Source organism: Oncorhynchus mykiss, chromosome 6, assembly GCF_013265735.2.
Source record: "Oncorhynchus mykiss isolate Arlee chromosome 6, USDA_OmykA_1.1, whole genome shotgun sequence".
NCBI classification, from domain to species: domain Eukaryota; kingdom Metazoa; phylum Chordata; class Actinopteri; order Salmoniformes; family Salmonidae; genus Oncorhynchus; species Oncorhynchus mykiss.
Window position 1 is genome coordinate 27352668 of NC_048570.1, and position 20397 is coordinate 27373064.

At 40.6% G+C, this 20397-nt stretch overlaps 1 protein-coding gene across 2 annotated transcripts; it reads left to right on the forward strand.

Moving 5' to 3' along the window:
• The first annotated feature begins 62 nt into the window (after positions 1 to 62).
• On the forward strand, positions 63 to 18847 carry LOC110525640 (rho-related BTB domain-containing protein 2). Of its 2 annotated transcripts, XM_021605949.2 has the most exons (12): positions 63 to 146; positions 775 to 863; positions 967 to 1091; positions 10279 to 10480; positions 10816 to 10919; positions 11028 to 11213; positions 11466 to 12409; positions 12493 to 12611; positions 12832 to 12982; positions 14091 to 14179; positions 14367 to 14472; positions 14639 to 14844. In XM_021605949.2, the coding sequence occupies exons 3-12, from the start codon at positions 1027 to 1029 to the stop codon at positions 14842 to 14844; spliced, it is 2172 nt and encodes a 723-aa protein (XP_021461624.1). In that variant the 5' UTR covers positions 63 to 146; positions 775 to 863; positions 967 to 1026. The 2 variants fall into 2 exon arrangements, with proteins under 2 accessions (XP_021461624.1, XP_021461623.1); XM_021605948.2 differs by having other exon boundaries at positions 775 to 1091; positions 14639 to 18847.
• Positions 18848 to 20397: the final 1550 nt, after the last annotated feature.

The window sequence follows — 20397 nt, forward strand, 5'->3', positions numbered from 1 at the left end:
AGAGAGAGAGAGGGGGGGGGGGGGGGGGGGGGGGGGGGCGGGCAAAAAAGGAAAGGGGGGGTGGAATATTGAAAGTGGAAAGATGAGTGACCATTCTTTCTTAAACAAACTAAGGTGCAGTGTTTGGCCAGCCCACAAGAGAACAGGTAAGGAATTTAAAATCATTTTCAAACAGTATTTATGATGCCTGTGGGTGTTTAAAATGTTTTAATGTGTGTAAAATCTTGTTTATAAAGGCTATGCTTTGAGTTAGGTTAGAACTTTGCCAAATGAGATCAATCCATGAGACATGGTTAAATTGACCTATGGTCATGCAAATATTTTATTTATATTTGGAATGTTTTATGTTTTGTGAACAGAATACTTGAGAGGGGAAAAACAACCCCATTGAGTGATCATAAAATCTTATTACAATTTCAGGACCAGGACCATATTGACTCACAGTGCCACATCATGGCAGTCATGGCAACTTTAAAGTCCACTCAGATCACATCCCATTATGTTTGCAACAGCCTACGATTTTAAGAGATATATATAGTTTATTGCTTATCTCAGACATAATATTTGGAGTTTAGACATTAACCGTAATAATGATCTGTACAGTAGCCGAGCTGAGACTAAATGTCTTTACGGTAGAATCTGAACCAGAAGATACAGCAGCTAAATAGCCTACGTTTGGATTGAATGGGATTTACGGGAGATTTGCAGTGGAACGCTGTTTTATAATGAATGGGTTTTTTATTGGTGCGCGTGCTTCCATAATAAATTACGTAGGTGACTGGAGCTGGTCCTTTGACGCGGCGTGGCCTGCGGTTGGCGGTGAAGACGGACTCACGTAGACCACAAGTGTCCTCAGGCACACGGTGATGATAACCTTATTATTTTTACCAAGTATACTTTTCTGGTGACTTTAGCGGCGTGGCCGCTATTTAATCCCCTATATTTAATATATTTAATTCCCTATAGTTATCATTGCTGCGAAAATGACGTTCAGCCCAGGCTACCGTAGAGTGCTAGCCGCATCGGATGGAGCCCTCTTCTTCTCAGTCTCAAACATCGGTCAATCCGATGCACCATTTCCTTATGTTGAGGTAAGGAGACATTTTGGCCAAATGCGCAACGGGATAGGCTTTTGGGTTAGTAACCTATAATAGCCTATACTAATCTAACATTTTGGCATGCACCTCAATAACACAAAATGGCACAAGGAAGGAACCTCTGGGTGTTACGTAACGGTGGCGCTGAATGACCAGTGACTCGGCTTGATGGAAATAGCTTTTGTAGCAAGCTGGGTGAATGTTATTAGCTAAACCCTTTATAATTTGCTGACCTGCACGTATGGTCAGTTCTTGGAGCGGATATAGCCTATAGTATAGTTATATTATAAAGCGGCTATCATATGGTCTGTATGGCTAAGTTATCTAATTAATGGAATCCTCTGAAATAATGAGTTTTTTAGGCTATGATATATCAAACGTACTAGTTATGTCAGTCTAATTTGCATCTAAAGCTGCCTAACTAAAAGGGTCCATCATGAGAATCCATACGTCCATAATATAACGAAACAACTATGGAATTGTTCTTTGCACACAAGATAGTGCTAGACATGTTGTATAGGCTATTCTATGACAGACAGGATTTGGTTGCATCACCTCGGCATTAGACAGAGGTCTGAACTGCAGCTGAAGTATTATTATTTTTTATTTTTTTTGCCACATATTCAAATTCCTTTATAACAACTTACAATAATTATTATTTTGAGGAAACCCAAATGTTGCTTCTAACTTCGTTACAAGTTACTATAATATTCCTTCTTAATAATTGGTTTGATAACGTTATGGAAAAATGGTTAATTGTATAGATATGGCAACTTCTCTCTTGCTGTAAAAAAACAAAGTGGGCTAGTTGTCGGCCTTTTGGGTGGGTTTTGACTGGTCATTGGGCTAGAAATTTGAGCTTGGCTTTATCAGACTGCAGTTCAAACTCTTAAAAGACAAACCCTCGTCCACCAAGATGGTGACGGGAATCCCCGTCTTTGGGGGGTTTGTGGGGGGGGGGGGGGGGGGGTGTACAATTATGTTCCGTTTGGGGCCCGAAAATCCCCATAATTCAATTCGCGACGATTGTACATACGTTAGGAAAAGTCAGCCAAAAAAGTAAAACCTTAACATCAATATATGGAGTCAAAACGAATGTAAATCAAATAGAAAGTGTGCTACTAATGCACATGACGGAACAAACACGTCTCGTAAAAGTAATTATGTTTTTGTTTGGTTAGCTTTTGGAAATTGTAGAAATAAAACATGTTCCTTCTTCAGAAGTTCCAGCTAGGCAGGTTAACGTTATTTAGCTAGTTCATTTGCTAGCTATCATACAGTAGACATATATTAATAATGATATATTTAACGTAAGTATACGTACAACCATAATTGACTGTAGCTCATATAAAGCACCCACAAGCCACCGGTGGCAGAAAACACAATCATCGCGGGATGAACAAGTGACGAATATCCGGGTAAGGGCGATCCATTTAAAACCATTCCTTCCTTTAAAAAAAAAAAATTGTAACTTAAAAAAAAAATTAATAACAAATCAATACATAAAGCACATGAGGGAACACAAGCATACATAGATTACAAACAATAGACAATCGAGCTAGGGGGTACAATATCACATTACAATTACACAAGGACCTTAAGGGACATGCATATACTTACAATTCTAACAGCTTTTCTGTTAGTAGAGCATTTAACCGTCTTAAAATACAGTTCAATTTCTTTTTGTAGGGTACGAAAATGTGGTTGTCTGTTTGGAAATTTACATTTGTGTATATGAAATTTGGCCAAAAGAATAATGAAATTAATTACATAAAAATGATTACGCTTATTTCTATTGTATGTAAAGAATCCAAACAGTACATCTCTCCACAATAGTGTAAAATCTTCATAAATGTGTTCAATTATAAACCTACTGATGTCTTGCCACAGTTTTCTTACATGCATACAATGCCAAAAAAGATGCAAAACTGTTTCTGGGTGGTCATTACAAAAGGAGCAATTTGAGTTGATGTTTTCCTTAAACTTCTTCATATAGTGGTTGGCAGGATAATATTTATGAATAATAAGGAATAAGGAAACTTCTTTAATTTTGTTAACAAGTAGGTATGTGTGTGGCAACATCCAAACTTTTTTCCAACAGATATTATCAATAAATCCATTCCAATAAGGCATGACATAAGGTACAACATCCTGCTGAAACAAGGATCGTATCGCTCTGTTGTTGAATGGACCAAAAGAGAAACAAATCTTTCCTACTGATGAGTCAATAGGGTCAACAGAAGGTAGGCTCTGAGGGTCAGGTCTTGACATGTTCCTGAATAACATAGCAACACCTGAGGGAATGGCATCTAAAACAATTGCAAAATCTTTAGGTGTTACAGGGACCTTGTAAAGTGATAAGAATTCTTTATAACTTAGTAAAAGACCCTCTGCATTTACCAGTTGGCTCACCAGTAGGATATTATTTCGGAACCAATATTCTAAAAACAGAGAGGTATTTTTATACAATATATCCCGATTATTCCATATATAATATATGTGTGGAGAAAAATTGTGTTTATAAATTAAGGACCATGACAAGAAAACCTGCCGATGAAAAGCAGAACGTTTCACTGGAACTTTGTCAATATTATAATTGCAAAACAACATGAAGTTAAGGCCACCAAAAGTAGAGAAGACATGATGAGGAATAAAATTCCAGATAGAAGTGGGTCTTCTTAGGAATTGTTTTATCCAATTGATCTTAAAAGTATTATTTAAAGTCCAGAAAATTCAGTCCACCATTCTCATAAGTGTTCATTACAACAGTTTTCCTAATGTAATGGGTACGGTTTCTCCAAAGAAAGTTGAAACGCATCTGGTCTATCTCCTTGCTTATTTTACGGTCAAGATATAAAGATAGAGCACCATATGTTAGTCTAGAGATACCTTCAGCCTTGGTTATTAGGACTCTACCGTTTAAAGATAAGTCCCTCTGTAGCCATTGATTTAGTTTATTCTGGGTTTTTTTAATAAGAGGGTTAAAATTTAGTAAGCCTCTAGACTTCTGATCCTTTGTAATGGTTATGCCTAAATATGTAAGTTCTTCTTTTACTGGAATACCATAATATGAAGGTGTCACACAATCTTTGACAGCTATGAGTTCACATTTATTAATGTTAAGATATAGACCAGACGCTTTGGAAAAGGATTGTATCACATTGATTGATATGGGAATTTGGTTAGCGTCTTTCAGAAAAAGTGTAGTATCGTCAGCCAGCTGGCTTATAATAATTTCTTTACCAGCTATGGAAATACCTTGTACAGGACTATTATTTAAAGAATTTGCAAGAAGTTGGGTGATTAATAAAAACCGGTACGGAGAGATAGGACAACCTTGCCTAATTCCTCTCTTTAACTCAAATCTAGGTGAGGTGCCATATTTCAATGTGATAGTGCTGTTACCATTTGCATAGAGAGTCTTAATAGCCTTACAGAAAAAATCCATCAAGTCTCTCAAGGGAGTGGAAGAGAAACTGATGCTCTACTGTGTCAAATGCTTTATAAAAATCTTAAAATAATATGAAGCTATCCTCAGTTATTAGGTCTGAGTAGTCAAGTACGTCTAATACTAGTCTGACATTGTTAGAAATATGTCTGTTCCTCGTGAAGCCAGACTGTGTTTCATCAATGATTGCATCCAGGACTTCTTTAATTATTTTTGCAAGTAGTGAGGCTAATATCTTATAGTCATTATTAAGAAGACAAATTGGACGGCAGTTATCGATGAGCAGCACTTATTTTTAAAGCTTAGGTATCAGTGTTATTAACCCCTGACTAATTGTAGGAGGGAGAACATTGTTTTTAATACTCTCTAAAAATACTTGAAATAGGAAGGGAGCTACTTGTTCAGAAAATAATTTGAACAATTCTGATGTAATTCCATCAACACCTGGTGATTTATTGTTCTTTAGATGTTTGATAGACTCTATAATCTCTTCAACTTTGATGGGTTCATCACACTGTTTAGATTCTATATCACTGATAGAGTGAACATTATTCAGTGATCCTGACAGTACGTAGAGCTATACAATTTTCTGTAAAAATTGCTACGGTATTTAGCGATTAATTTTTGGTCATCTGTAATAACACCATCAATGTTTAACTTATGGATAGTGTTATTTTTAGAGTGAAATTTCTCAAGTCTAAAGAAATAGGATGAATTCTGTTCTCCCTCCTTCAATCCATTTTTTCCTAGATCTAATAAAGGCTCCTTCTGCTTTTCATTTATATATATTATCCAGTTTATTTTGTAACTCAATTAAGTTCCATCTTCTCCTCCCCCAAGAGGTCGGCTGGGGACCTCTGAGAAAGGGAAGTTATCTTAATGATCACCTTTTCCTCCTCAGCTCTTCTGGTCTTAGCAAGATTACTACCATATTTTCTAAGATATTTGGACACCTCAAATTTAAAGAGCTCCCAGTTCTTGCAATAAGATTTTTCTTCACAAGCCCTTTCCCAAAAGTGTGAGAGCAGATCTTTAACCTCAAATGTAACTATATCATGCTCTACCAACCTTGGATGCTCTACCAAGGTTCGTATCAGGGGTAAATATTTTGATATCAATGTAAATAGCCCTATGGTCTGTGAGGGGAGTAGTACAAATATTTGTAGTAACACACTCACTATCAATACATTTCGATATAAGCTAAAAATCTATTCTGGATTGTCTGGAGCCTGTTTTGTTACTCCAAGTGAATGATCTTTTGGCCGGAAACCTCTCTCTCCATATATCAGTAAGATCAAACTTTTCCATAAAAAGTAATAAACCCAAATTCTGATTGGTTTATCTGATAGCATGCACCCATCTGAACCAGTTGTAAACAAAAGAAAAAGCGTAATGCATTACCTTTGAAGAGCTTCTTTGTTGGCACTCCAATATGTCCCATAAACATCACAATTGGTCCTTTTTTCCGATTAATTCCGCAGGTTTGATCCGGAAAAAAACAGCTTGTCAAAACACAACGTCACTACAAAACATTTCAAAAGTTGCCTATCAACTTTGCCAAAATATTTCAAACTACTTTTGTAATAAAACTTTAGGTATTTTTAAACGTTAATAATCGATCAAATTGTAGACGGGGCAATCTGTATTCAATAGAGCAAGTAAACAAACCATGCACCTTTTTTCCTCTTGCGTAACTCTCAACAGTGTAACGTTGTTCCAGGATGTGCCTCTTCTTCGTTGCACCAATGATTAACTTCAACCCAATTCCAAAGACTCGTGACATCCTGTGGAAGTCGTAGGAACTGTAAAATGGTCGCTATCAAATATCCCTTGGCAAAGACAACTGAGGGAACGGTCAGAGGCAAAATAAAAAATACAATTCTGAAAAGTTTTTCCTCAGGGTTTTGCCTGCTACATAAGTTCTGTTATAGTCACAGACATGATTGAACCAGTTTTAGAAACTTCAGAGTGTTTTCTATCCACACCTACTAATCATATGCATATAATATATTCCTGGCATGAGTAGCAGGAAATTAAAATTGTGCACGCTATTTATCCAAAAGTGAAAATGCTGCCCCCTATCCTTAAGAAGTTTTAAGCGCAGACTGTTGCCAAATAGTCAACATTACCAACGAGAGAAAATGGCATTGAGGAGTAGGTTGGCAATCCACCACAGAATTCAGCTTCTGCCGCCGTCCAAGTTCGCAGCCTTCTTCCATTCACGAACATAATATTGAAGCTATTTTTAATGAATTGGCGTGCTGCAGATAGCCTACTAACTACATTGCAGGTCTAATTGCCCTATATTGGAACCCACAGAGACCAAGCATAACCAGCCAACGGTACAGCCATGCAGAGTGGACACTCGAATTTCGTCGAAACACAATGTCATCATGTTTCGCGCCCTCATTGTCAAAGACGGTGACATTGTTGCAACTCATAGTTGCGGAGGTTGTCTGGGTATTGGGAATGGACATTTTATTAACGAGTTAAGCTACGGCGGTGTAGTAGCTGGCCAGATATGCTATTACATTTATCCTCGTGGTCCAGTCTGGCTCATGTCTGGCCACATTGTTTATGTTTTTGCGAGTGGCTGTCAGTGTACTTTGTAAAGGTCATTCAGTTGCCATACACCTGTTACAGTAGGGTAAGGTATGACACAGAAGCAAGAAGCAAATCTGGTTCCCTTGGAAACTGGATAACGAGATCAGCAACCACTATTTTTCTAGACGTGGATAGGTGTCTGTCTGTCTGTCAACTAATTATGTTCACCACAATTTTCTTGGATCCTAGACTGATCTATGGTTAGAAATTTTTTTTGGGGGGGGGGGGGGGGGGCTTGCTAAGATTGCCAAGGAGGGGTTGTGATCAAATAATGCTTAGATGATTGAATGTATAAATTCATCAAGAGACAGATGTCAGTGTGAGTATTATTGGTAAGACCATGGCTGAATTTATTGAAAAATGTGTTTTGGTTGCAAGTGCTTTATAGAGAACTGTGATTTCAGCTGCATCCTTGCATAATGGGACTCCCTGTGGTCTGTTTAATTTGATCAAAGATGTATCTCATGGGGTAACAATGTGAATCATGTTATATTTTGTTATGTTGAAAGTGGCTTATGTTGGAGAGAGATTGTGATCCTATAACACATTGTTCTGGGAAATGGAATGTCCTCTCCTTTCAGTATAACTTAGTATGTAAGTCTGCATAAAACAAAGGGAAACACAAAATGACAAGACACAGATACTACCTGAGTATAACCCAGATGCTAGACAAATTAAGTTAGCAGAGTCTGTGCTTATTTTTAGGAACACATCCTAATTCACTTCCAGAACTCTGAAATCCCCAGCGTGTCCCTTGAAATGAAAGAGTAAGGAACGTCAGGGACCTTCCGAATTGGCACAGGCACTCAGCCAGCCAGCCACATCACTGGGGCCGAGCTCCCTGCCATCCAGGACCTCTATACCAGACGGTGTCAGAGGAAGGCCATAAAAATGTTCAAAGACTACAGCCACCCAAGTCATAGACTGTTTTCTCTGCTACCGAATGGCGAGCGGTACTGATACACCAAGTCTAGAACCAACAGGACATTGAACATCTTCTAGCCCCAAGCCATGAGACTGCTAAATAGACTGTTAAATAGACTTCTAAATAGTATCTGCACTAACTTTTTTGACTCATCAGATACGTTGCTGCTACTGTTTATTATCTGTCACTATATTCCTAGTTACAGTGCCTTGCGAAAGTATTCGGCCCCCTTGAACTTTGCGACCTTTTGCCACATTTCAGGCTTCAAACATAAAGATATAAAACTGTATTTTTTTGTGAAGAATCAACAACAAGTGGGACACAATCATGAAGTGGAACGACATTTATTGGATATTTTAAACTTTTTTAACAAATCAAAAACTGAAAAATTGGGCGTGCAAAATTATTCAGCCCCTTCACTTTCAGTGCAGCAAACTCTCTCCAGAAGTTCAGTGAGGATCTCTGAATGATCCAATGTTGACCTAAATGACTAATGATGATAAATAGAATCCACCTGTGTGTAATCAAGTCTCCGTATAAATGCACCTGCACTGTGATAGTCTAAGAGGTCCGTTAAAAGCGCAGAGAGCATCATGAAGAACAAGGAACACACCAGGCAGGTCCGAGATACTGTTGTGAAGAAGTTTAAAGACGGATTTGGATACAAAAATATTTCCCAAGCTTTAAACATCCCAAGGAGCACTGTACAACGATAATATTGAAATGGAAGGAGTATCAGACCACTGCAAATCTACCAAGACCTGGCCGTCCCTCTAAACTTTCAGCTCATACAAGGAGAAGACTGATCGGAGATGCAGCCAAGAGGCCCATGATCACTCTGGATGAACTGCAGAGATCTACAGCTGAGGTGGGAGACTCTGTCCATAGGACAACAATCAGTCGTATATTGCACAAATCTGGCCTTTATGGAAGAGTGGCAAGAAGAAAGCCATTTCTTAAAGATATCCATAAAAAGTGTTGTTTAAAGTTTGCCACAAGCCACCTGGGAGACACACCAAACATGTGGAAGAAGGTGCTCTGGTCAGATGAAACCAAAATTTAACTTTTTGGCAACAATGCAAAACGTTATGTTTGGCGTAAAAGCAACACAGCTCATCACCCTGAACACACCATCCCCACTGTCAAACATGGTGGTGGCAGCATCATGGTTTGGGCCTGCTTTTCTTCAGCAGGGACAGGGAAGATGGTTAAAATTGATGGGAAGATGGATGGAGCCAAATACAGGACCATTCTGGAAGAAAACCTGATGGAGTCTGCAAAAGACCTGAGACTGGGACGGAGATTTGTCTTCCAACAAGACAATGATCCAAAACATAGAGCAAAATCTACAATGGAATGGTTCAAAAATAAACATATCCAGGTGTTAGAATGGCCAAGTCAAAGTCCAGACCTGAATCCAATCGAGAATCTGTGGAAAGATCTGAAAACTGCTGTTCACAAATGCTCTCCATCCAACCTCACTGAGCTCGAGCTGTTTTGCAAGGAGGAATGGGAAAAAATGTCAGTCTCTCGATGTGCAAAACTGATAGAGACATACCCCAAGCGACTTACAGCTGTAATCGCAGCAAAAGGTGGCGCTACAAAGTATTAACTTAAGGGGGCTGAATAATTTTGCACGCCCAATTTTTCCGTTTTTGATTTGTTAAAAAAGTTTGAAATATCCAATAAATGTCGTTCCACTTCATGATTGTGTCCCACTTGTTCTTGATTCTTCACAAAAAAATACAGTTTTATATCTTTATGTTTGAAGCCTGAAATGTGGCAAAAGGTCGCAAAGTTCAAGGGGGCCGAATACTTTCGCAAGGCACTGTATATGTACATATCTACCTCAATTACCTCGTACCCCTGCACATCAACTCGGTACTGGTACCCCGTGTATCATTGTGTATCTATTATTATGTGCTTTATTACGTGTTCTGTTATTTCTCTATTTTCTTTCTCTCTGCATTGTTGGGAAGGGCCCGTAAGTAAGCATCTCACTGTTAGTCTACACCTGTTGTTTACGAAGTATGTGCCAAATAAAATGTGATTTGATTGCAGTATTGATACCTGATGGGGTCAGAGGGGTTTTAATGAGGTGAAATGTTTTTAACAAGCTCCTCAGTACCTCTGTGATATTTGATATCTCCAGTTGATTATCCCTTTGGAATATTATCCAACTCTGCTTTCCTCTGCCCTGACAGGCCCCAGTTGATGGATTCTGACATGGACTATGAGAGGCCAAATGTTGAGACTATCAAGTGTGTGGTGGTAGGGGACAACGCTGTTGGGAAGACCCGCCTTATCTGTGCCCGGGCCTGTAATGCCACACTCACTCAGTACCAATTGCTTGCTACACATGTACCCACTGTCTGGGCCATAGACCAGTACAGAGTTTGCCAGGAGGTGAGTGGTGGAGTTCTCTGGTTTTGACTGTTAATTAATGAAAAGCTTTATTTGTTTGTCGGTTTTCTCTATTGAGGCTATGTTTTTTGTAATGGACTGCATGGGGTTTGAAATGAACTGTTTGGTCCACCAGCAACTTGACGGTGAAGGAAAACAATACTGAAATCCTCTGTTTTAAGTGCTACAGTTGGGTAAACCGTTGTTGCACATTAACAAACCTGCAAGACACAATGTATATCTTGGGCTTAGCACATTAGGCTGGTGGGCAGGTGTTAGTTTCACACTCTGCAGTTGTTGGTAATATCCATGCATATGATAGATGTCTCTCTGGTCAGGTTCTGGAGCGATCTAGGGATGTGGTGGATGACGTCAGTGTGTCGCTGCGGCTCTGGGACACGTTCGGGGACCATCACAAGGACCGACGCTTTGCGTATGGAAGGTGAGATCAGCTGACCTTGTTTACTCAAGCAAGTCATGGTACTGGTGCAGAGTAAAGTAAGTGGACCTTTCCTGTCTGTCCCTTCCATAACCCCACTCGTCATTGCAGGTCGGATGTGGTGGTTCTGTGTTTCTCCATCGCCAACCCCAACTCCTTGTACCATGTGAAGACCATGTGGTACCCTGAGATCAAACACTTCTGCCCCCGGGCTCCAGTCATCCTGGTGGGCTGCCAGCTGGACCTGCGCTACGCTGACCTGGAGGCAGTCAACAGGGCACGACGGCCACTAGCAAGGTGCCCTACAACTCCTAAGTCGAGTGCTTTCAATCTAAAACAGTGCTTTTCATCTCAAGTTAAAGTTGATAGCTTGTGATTGATAGATTCACTGTGTCATCATTAGAAATGTAGGTACCACTTTGTACTAAGATTTGTAAACAATATACAATGTTATTCATCCTCATGCTGCTCTGAATCATGTTAATTTAGTCTGTAAACTCACTTAACCTTTGGCCTCTTTTTGGCCTTGTTTATGGTCATATCTTCCAGACCTATTAAATACAATGAGATTCTGCCTCCAGAGAGGGGCCGTGAGGTGGCCAAAGAGCTGGGAGTGCCGTACTATGAGACCAGCGTTGTTGCTCAGTTTGGAGTAAAGGACGTATTTGATAACGCCATCCGGGCCGCCCTAATCTCACGACGTCACCTGCAGTTCTGGAAGTCACACCTGCGCAACGTGCAGCGGTCCCTCCTCCAGGCCCCCTTCCTGCCTCCCAAACCCCCACCACCCATCATCACTGTGCCACCTCCCCCCACCACCACTGAGGAGCATCCTGGCCGTCTTCTAGAGGACCCCCTGTGTTCCGATGTCATCCTGGTTCTACAGGAGAAGCAGAGAATCTTCGCCCACAAGATCTACTTGGCCACGTCCTCCTCCAAGTTCTATGACCTCTTCGTCCTGGACGCCCGGTCTGAGGAGACCGAGCGGCCCCCTCGCGCCACCGCTCTGTCTGGCCGTGAGATGCTGATGCGTGCTGCCAGCTTCGATGTATGTGAGAGCCCTGACGAAGGTGACAGGGCCAACCTGCGGGCCTGCACCAGTGACGGCACCCTGAGGGACTCTGAAGGGGGCCGGAGGGGCAGACTGCTGTCTACCTGGAGCAGGGCTTTTGTCAGCATCCAGGAGGAGCTGGTGGATGACCCAGTGACCTACAGCCCCAGGCCTATGACCGTGGTGCACATGGACCAGTCCATGCAGCTGGGGCCCTTCCGCGCTGTGCTGCGCTACCTGTACACTGGTCAGCTGGACGAGCACGAGAAGGAGCTAATGCACATCGCACACATTGCTGAGCTGCTGGAGGTCTTTGACCTGCGCATGATGGTGGCCAATATCCTTAACAACGAGTCCTTCATGAACCAGGAAATCACCAAAGCCTTTCATGTACGGCGCACAAACAGAGTCAAAGAGTGCCTGGCCAAGGGCACCTTTTCTGGTGAGCGCACACCATAATACTGAGGGATTTTGTACACTCTGTGTTTCTCCTTGGATGCAGTATGATTTCTCTTTGTGTTCCAGATGTAGTGTTCAAGCTGGATGATGGAACGATCATGGCCCATAAGCCCCTGCTCATCTCCAGCTGTGACTGGATGGCAGCTATGTTTGGGGGGCCCTTTGTGGAGAGCTGCACCAAAGAAGTAAGTCAATTCTTTACACCCTCTCACTGGAGTTAGAGAGCGTGCCACTATATTACATTTTTGTGCACAATAACAAGACCTCCTGCAAGTCATCTGAATAACCAGCCTGAATAACCAGCCTGAATAACTAACCTAAATAACCAAACACACAAGATCACAGTAGAATACACTAGTGAATAGGAACAGGAAGAATGATGTTGATCTGTGCCTTTTGTCTCAGGTGCTGTTTCCTAACACTACTCGCAGCTGTATGAGGGCTGTGCTGGAGTACCTGTACACTGGGCGCTTCTGTTCCCGCACTGACCTGGATGCCATGGAGCTCATTGTTCTTGCCAACCGTCTTTGCCTCCCACACCTAGTTGCACTAACAGGTATCTACTTGTTTTTGAGCACACCGTCATACACAAAGCCACATCTGTGCAACACTAGACATGCACAGTTATAGTTTAACACACACTTCCCCCTCTTTTTCCTTATCTTCATAGTGTCAATTAGGCTAATGTGTGTGTTGAGAGAGTTGTTTCTGTTACTTTAATAATTCTGTTGCAAGTTAGATTTGGCAATGTGCACAGTGACATACTGGGTTTTATAGGATAGGATGATCTTCAATGTCCCAGAAGGAAATATTGTCTTAGACACATTACTGCTGTAAACAAAATAGGGGCCCTTACATTACACACTCAACATAAAATATACACTACATGTTACTCTTATTATACATGTTGTACACTTCTTATATAGCCAAATACATCATATGTTGCACATTCCCTTATATTCTGTCAGTGGTGTACTATCATAGCTCAGGTTGACTTACAGTATTGCTGTTTAGGTATTTGATGGACATGGGAAGGAAGGAGTGCTTATATCTGTTCAGCTTACAAGTAGGGACCCTATAGCGTCTGCCTGAAGGGAGGAGTTGATACTCAGCGTGAAGTACATGGGAGGGATCAGAAATGATGCTGCCTCACACCCATGACCTTCATGGCAGTTTGTATGAGGTGGGCAATTTGAGATTTCAGTTGAATATCTATATGACCGCATGGTAGATCAGGATAATTATTTTCAGGACAACTCCTAAAAGCCATAGGAAGTAGAGGTGTTGTTGGACTCTGGAGCAGACACTCTTTACTTGGACCTTCCAGCTCAGCACATTGTCCATATATACATCCAGGTACCTGTACAAACTAAGCTGTGCTATGTTGACATTGTGGACAACCACAGGCACATGGTCACCAACAGATTTGGGTTCAAACACTATCTTCTCTGTTTTCTTTACATTAAGGATGAGCTGGTGCTCATCACACCACTTTACAAACCTTTGAATTTCTGACCTGTACACCGTAGTATCAGCATGTTTATACATCAGACCAAGAATGGTGGTATCATCAGAAAACTTGACAATACAATTATCATAATTACTGCAAATGATTATTATTCTGTTGTTCTTGGGATACCCTGCATGTCATGCCTCTGTTTTAGAACTCTACACAGTGACAGTCCTGATGGAGGCTGCTATGATGGGGGCTGATATTGACGGAGATGTGCTGTTATACCTGGAGATGGCTCAGGTAAGATGGAGGCCTTGTTCCTATTGCAATTCCACGAGTGTATTTATTCTTTATACTGTTTTTCTCCAATCTCACAACTGTTTCTATTTCTAATGCTAATTTCTTTAACAAGTGTTACACTTTTAAATGTAAAAAGTTAGCGTGTGTGGAATAAGGTCTTCTATAATATCTTGTGTCTCTCTGGCAGTTCCATTGTGCCCAACAGCTAACTGGCTGGTGCCTTCACCACATCTGCACCAACTATAATAGTGTGTGCCGCAAGTTTCCTCGAGACATGAAGGCCACGTCTACAGGTAATGCAAGTGAAATACTAACTAAAGAGACCTGTATGTGCGTGAAACTACGACTCATTTGAATCTCCCCTTTACATCAATGCAGGATTTATAGAGAAGTTATCATTATATGAAGCATTTGTCTGCATTTGATGTTGCTAAAGCTGTTGAGCCATGCCTCTTGCAGACAACCAGGACTACTTTGAGAAGAACCGCTGGCCACCAGTGTGGTTCCTGAAGGAGGATGACCACTACCAGAGAGCAAGGAAGGAGCGGGACAAGGAGGACTACTTGTACCAGAGGAGGCAGTGTAAACGCAAGTGGCTCTTCTGGAACTTTCCCTCTTCTCCCTCTGCCAACTCCGCCTCTTCGGGTTCCAATGCTGTCGTCTGATTGGCACTCAGGTTACAGGCAAGGCCCTCTGTGGGGATCTGTAGAGATGGCTTGGGAAAGTGGAGAATCAGCACTGTTGGCCAGACGCTAGGCCCACTCATTCAGGCCGTCACCTCTCCCTCCCTCATTTCTTTTTTGCATCTGCAGCCAAGCTACACTCCCCCAGGTTTGCAGGGTCAGCTAAATCCGATAATGAACGTAATTAGTCTCTTTCTTTTTGTGTTAGCATATCCATGCAAAGACAATGAAGCTCAAACCTTAAAGATCAGTGACTTAAACCTTATGAACAAGGCAAGGTAGATGGTGCTGGTGACTGCTCAATATGTTGTTGATATTCCTGCATACACCACCAGGGGGAGAACTGAGCAAGTTATGAAGGGGCTTGGCTTCAAGATATAGAACTGTGATCCTAAGCTCATGATAACCATTGACTGACTTGAATTGACAACCAAGTGCTTATCAGCTGCAACAGACATAGCAAAGACCAATAACCAGCAAAGTAACACAGAAATCAAATCTCAGTGATAACACTTTCTTGCCCTTAAGTGTTTGCACAATCTACCAAACCAGGATGTGTACAGTACAATTATAATCACTCAACCAGAAATATCAACAAAATGCATTAGGTCTGCATTAAGATGAATATATTCAAGTCATATAGGACATCCCCTTCGATCATCTGCCTGCTGGAAACCACCAAGTCTGTACAGAATTACGACTTAAATGAAAACAGCGGAGATTTGACTCCTGTCCTCTTTTGTACAGTTATTGTATCTTGCATTTTTCTGTACAACTTGCACAGCTGACATTGATGTGAGTGTATACACGACCCCTGTGTTGTGACGTATGGCTACATGTCAGAAAAGGGCTTTCTTTTACACAGCCACGTTTGTCTTTTGACAAGATGCAAGAGAACCTGAGTCACAGAGTATTGTTCAGCATTTGCTTTTGAAACGCCAACAAACATTAACAAAGCTCACCACTATGTGTTGCAACAATGGAATAGCTTTGCACTACCAAGTTTCCTTTTCCTTAAAATCGGCAATTGTACCTTATCAGGACAGTCTGATATAATTATCCACGTATCTTGGACCCCACAGCTTTATGGTGAATGCCACTATCAACCGGACCATTCCACATTATAGCAATGGATCTGGTGCATTTCAGAAACCAATAGGCCAACTCTTGGACTTGGAGAATCCACATGTACAGCAGTTCCCCTCTTGGACGGTGGTGTCTTAGGCTTGTCTGTCTGTAATGGCAGTGACCTTGCCTTTTAGAAGTTTGACATTATGCTTATAGGGTATCCCTGTGATTGCATGTCATTGGTCATTTCAGACGTACACATACAGGAGACTGTCTTGTGTCTGGGTCTCATCATTCATCTATAAACTCCTCCTCACACCCTGCTACTGGACTCTTCTCAAGAGAGGTGAGAGCACCACCTGTATGTATCAGCATTCTGATGAGAAGAGCACCGAGGCCATTACACTACTGGACACACATGTCTGACAAGCTTCAAACAGTCCAAATGAGCTTGGAGAGATGATCATAGGATGAGAAAAATAACAGCACTACAAGACAATCCTCAGTGTACACTGAAGAGGATGTTTATATCCCTGTTGTCATTTCATCAACGACAACCCACAGTATTGTTTTGATTTAAAAGCATGCTGCTCATTCATTATTGTGAGTATTTACAGCAGGTGTATATCAAAAGTGGATCACCGATTTCTAGCAACACTTTACATGAAGTTGTCCTCATTGCAGTGCCCTGGAATTACTATGGAATGCCGGTGTGACCAGAATTAATAACAAAACTTGACTTGTTTCACACACATAATTATGAATGCTGCTAACTTATCAAGGAAATTGAAAATCCATGTTGTTTTGTGCTATTTGGGCAACTTATTGTAAGGTGTGATAGTCTACTAGATTTTGTTTGTTTTATGGATAGTTTTTTCAGATTTCTCCAGTGCTTGTGCTGACCTCCGGTTACATGTATGGTATGCAGGCAAACTGCTTTCAGACCAAAAGAAGTGGCTCTATGGCTTGAGAAGGAAAATATGACATGGAGCACCCTTCTAGCCAATATACATTATTGTGAAGAATTTACTTGTAAAATATATATATATATAAAATAATAGATTGTAGACATAGCTTTTTGTAAGATAATGTAAGTTACTTGTAGGATATTGTTCTCCTTCATGCACTTAGAAAATATAGCCTACATCCCTTATGACATCACTAAAATGAGCTTTACAGTAATTTAAATGCCATGAATCTACTTAACATGATATCTCAGAATGTTGTTTAAATGCTCAATTATACAAATAGACTGCATGTAAAAGGCTCATATAGATGTGTAATCTGTCATTTAAGGTGTAGATTATGGCAGTGCAGGAGCACAAGGCAGTAGCTTTACATTTTTAGATCAAGTTCATATGTGATTTGTTGCTATAATCTAATTGAAAAAGGCAGGTTTGACATGTATCTTGTAAAAGGATGAATCACTTGGCATACCATCCCAACTCCTAATCACTTGGCATACCATCCCAACTCCTAATCACTTGGATCATTCTGTATTGCACTGGGCATCAGAGTATGTAGGCTTGTTTAATCGTCAATGTTCTGTTTTTACCAAGTAGTGAAATTATTCAATGTTTTGGAATTGTTGGTCTGTAAAATGGTTTTGTTGTGTTTTGTCAAATTGGTAAATGCATCAATGAACCACTGTCTCACTTTGAAATATTGTATTAATCATATATTTTATCAAATTTACCCTTAGAAGATTTATGTTTTGATTCAGACCTTTGTCTTTCAGTTTTGTCCATTCCACTTGACAATCCGCATTTACATACTGTGGTTGAAATGCATTTGAGTATATCTCAATTAGCCCTCCTCTGCTAATGCACTGCATCCAAGAAGACACCTCATGCCTTAATGTATAGTGTGTGAGAGACATTGAATGTAGATATTGTTACTGCGGTCACTAGTTTGTGTGTACTAAAGATGTGCCGATGTACCATGGTACTGAAGGCTTTGTTTATGTGTAAGTGTACATATCTGAGTGTGGCATTAATGTGTGTACACTTGAAAGCATCATGAGCCTGTGCTTTTGTTAGTTTAGACAGTGTTTTGGTTGAATATTTTCATGCTCTGAATGGAATGTTTAGTAATAAACCACTTTTCACCACACCAATAGACTAACACGATGACAAGCCCACTCTAGGGAACACATTAATCAATTACAAAAGTCAGCACATCCCCATCAAATTAATGCAGAGAATACCAATTCTAATTTGGTTTCTGATCATTAACTTCACTATGGAGAAATATCAGTATTATCATTGCAATGGATGGCATTGACTTGGTGTGGGAATTAGAAGTTGGATTATAAATCAAAAACATAGATACTGGCCAATTGTTTTACAACTGTTATAATGTGGCCGAGCTGTACATATTTCAGCATAGATACTGGCTGATTTTGTACACTATGCAGGACATAGGCACACCAGTGTCGTTTAAACCATAAATGCACATTGCATTATGTAGACTGAGAGCCTTAGCTCATATTCTTAGATGAGTAGGCAACCTCAGGTGTTAATTGCAAATATATTATGACTAGATAAAAATAAAAGTTATAACTCAGAACTTTTAAAGCCCTTTTCCACGTGTTTAGGTGCTATATCACCGCTGCAGAGAAGCACAAACCAAAGGGAGCTTGTAGCAAGACCAGGACACCAATCTGCTGCACAATCAGTTGCATAGTTATAAACAAGACTTGTATTGAATGGTTGAATTCAAAACTTGAATCTTTTCTCAGTGTTTATAGCCTGGTCTGACATTTTTGCTCGTCAACAAGTATTTATTTTTGTTGTTCTGGAGAGTTACAGATGTTTGTATTGTTTGTTAGGGGCTGTAGATCTTGAGTTCTGTAGCATGTGTTCTTGAAATGTGTAAATAGTGTTTATGTAATAAATATAAAGTAGCAGCCTGCACACAGATGTCTTTGTGTATGACTCCGATCCTATAGAAAGTGGTCCAATCGCCAAACAGGGTGTTGATTAATGATCGGACTTCTCCAGTCATCTAGGCAGGGCCGGTTCTAGCATTTTTGGGGGACTTAAGCGAGATTTGGTTCGGGGGCGCCCCACCTCGCTGCAAAATATTTTAATGGCCTCTGTCATGACAGCAGATAGAAAAATGTATGTTTTTAAAGTTCATTTTCTGTAAGCTTTAAACCACTCCAGCCGACGCTTGGCATTGTGTGCTTGTGTGCTCCTTCTCGGCCATGGAAACTAATTTCATGAATCTCTCGACTAACAGTTATTGTGCTGACGTTGCTTCCAGAGGCAGTTTGGAACTTGGTAGTGAGTGTTGCAACTAAGGAAAGACAATTTTTACGTGGTACCCGCTTCAGCACTTGCCGGTCCCATTCTATGAGCTTGTGTGTTCTACCACTTCACGGCTGAGCCGTTGTTGCTCCTAGACATTTCCAATTCAACATAACAGCACTTACAGTTGACCGAGGCAGCTCTAGCAGGGCAGAACTGAGATGAACTGACTTGTTGGAAAAGTGGCATCCTATGAGGGTGCCACGTTGAAAGTCAATGAGCTCTTCAGTGCGGGCCATTCTACTGCCAATGTTTGTCTATGAAGATTGCATGGCTGTGTGCTCAATTTTAAACACCTGTCAGCAATGAGTGTGGCTGAAATATAGCCGAATCCACTCATTTGAAGGGGTGTCCACATACTTTTGTATATATAGAGTATATTTTATTTTAATACAGACCAACAAAAAAAGTTAAACATTACAAATTATCCAGTGGATAATGTCAGTGCCCTACTTGTTGTTATTTCTCCACTCCATGTGAAAATCACCTCAACCTTCCAAATATACTTTAACATGACCATAATCCAATCACAACCATGTAGAAATGATAATGGACCTACATTTATACACTTTCTAAAAACAATGGATAGAATAATTGGCCAATTTTGACACATTTTCAGTTTGGCTCCGGACCTCTTTGAAGACCGAATGCGGCCCCGGGACGAAGTCAGTTTGACACCCCTGATGTAAATACTGTATATTTTGGGGGAATATCTCAACTCAGAATGCTTTGCCCTTTACAAAAACATTTGTTTTTATATAATCCTGCACAACTGTCTTCTTAATCAGGGGTGAGATTGGGAGATGTAAGTAACCAACTTATTTTTTTAATTGGGAGGGTAGAGTTGACTGATCCAGAACTGGACATCAACAAGTGCCTGATATTCCCTGGGGATCATCAAATCTGAGAGAAGATCAGCAAAGGACAGGGTGCTCCAAAGATACACCCGTCTAGCCAGCTCTAAAAAGGCGAGGAATCTGTAATGGATCTGATTCAAAAATACCATTCAATTAACTTATTTAAACACTAGAGAGTACTAAAGCACATCTAAGTAAAACAATTAAAATCATTGTTTGAGCCTAAGTCATTGAATGCAGTGATTATGAGCAATTGTGTGTCTTCAGTGTGTACAATAAATTTATTATTCAAACTCTCT

Bases quoted from the DNA above. Each gene is read 5' to 3' on its own strand.
- LOC110525640 (XM_021605948.2), top strand. From the start codon at position 1,027: ATGGAGCCCTCTTCTTCTCAGTCTCAAACATCGGTCAATCCGATGCAC. The intron at 12,410-12,492 runs GTGAGCGCACAC...TTTGTGTTCCAG, and splicing joins GGCCAAGGGCACCTTTTCTG to ATGTAGTGTTCAAGCTGGAT. The intron at 12,612-12,831 runs GTAAGTCAATTC...CTTTTGTCTCAG, and splicing joins TGGAGAGCTGCACCAAAGAA to GTGCTGTTTCCTAACACTAC.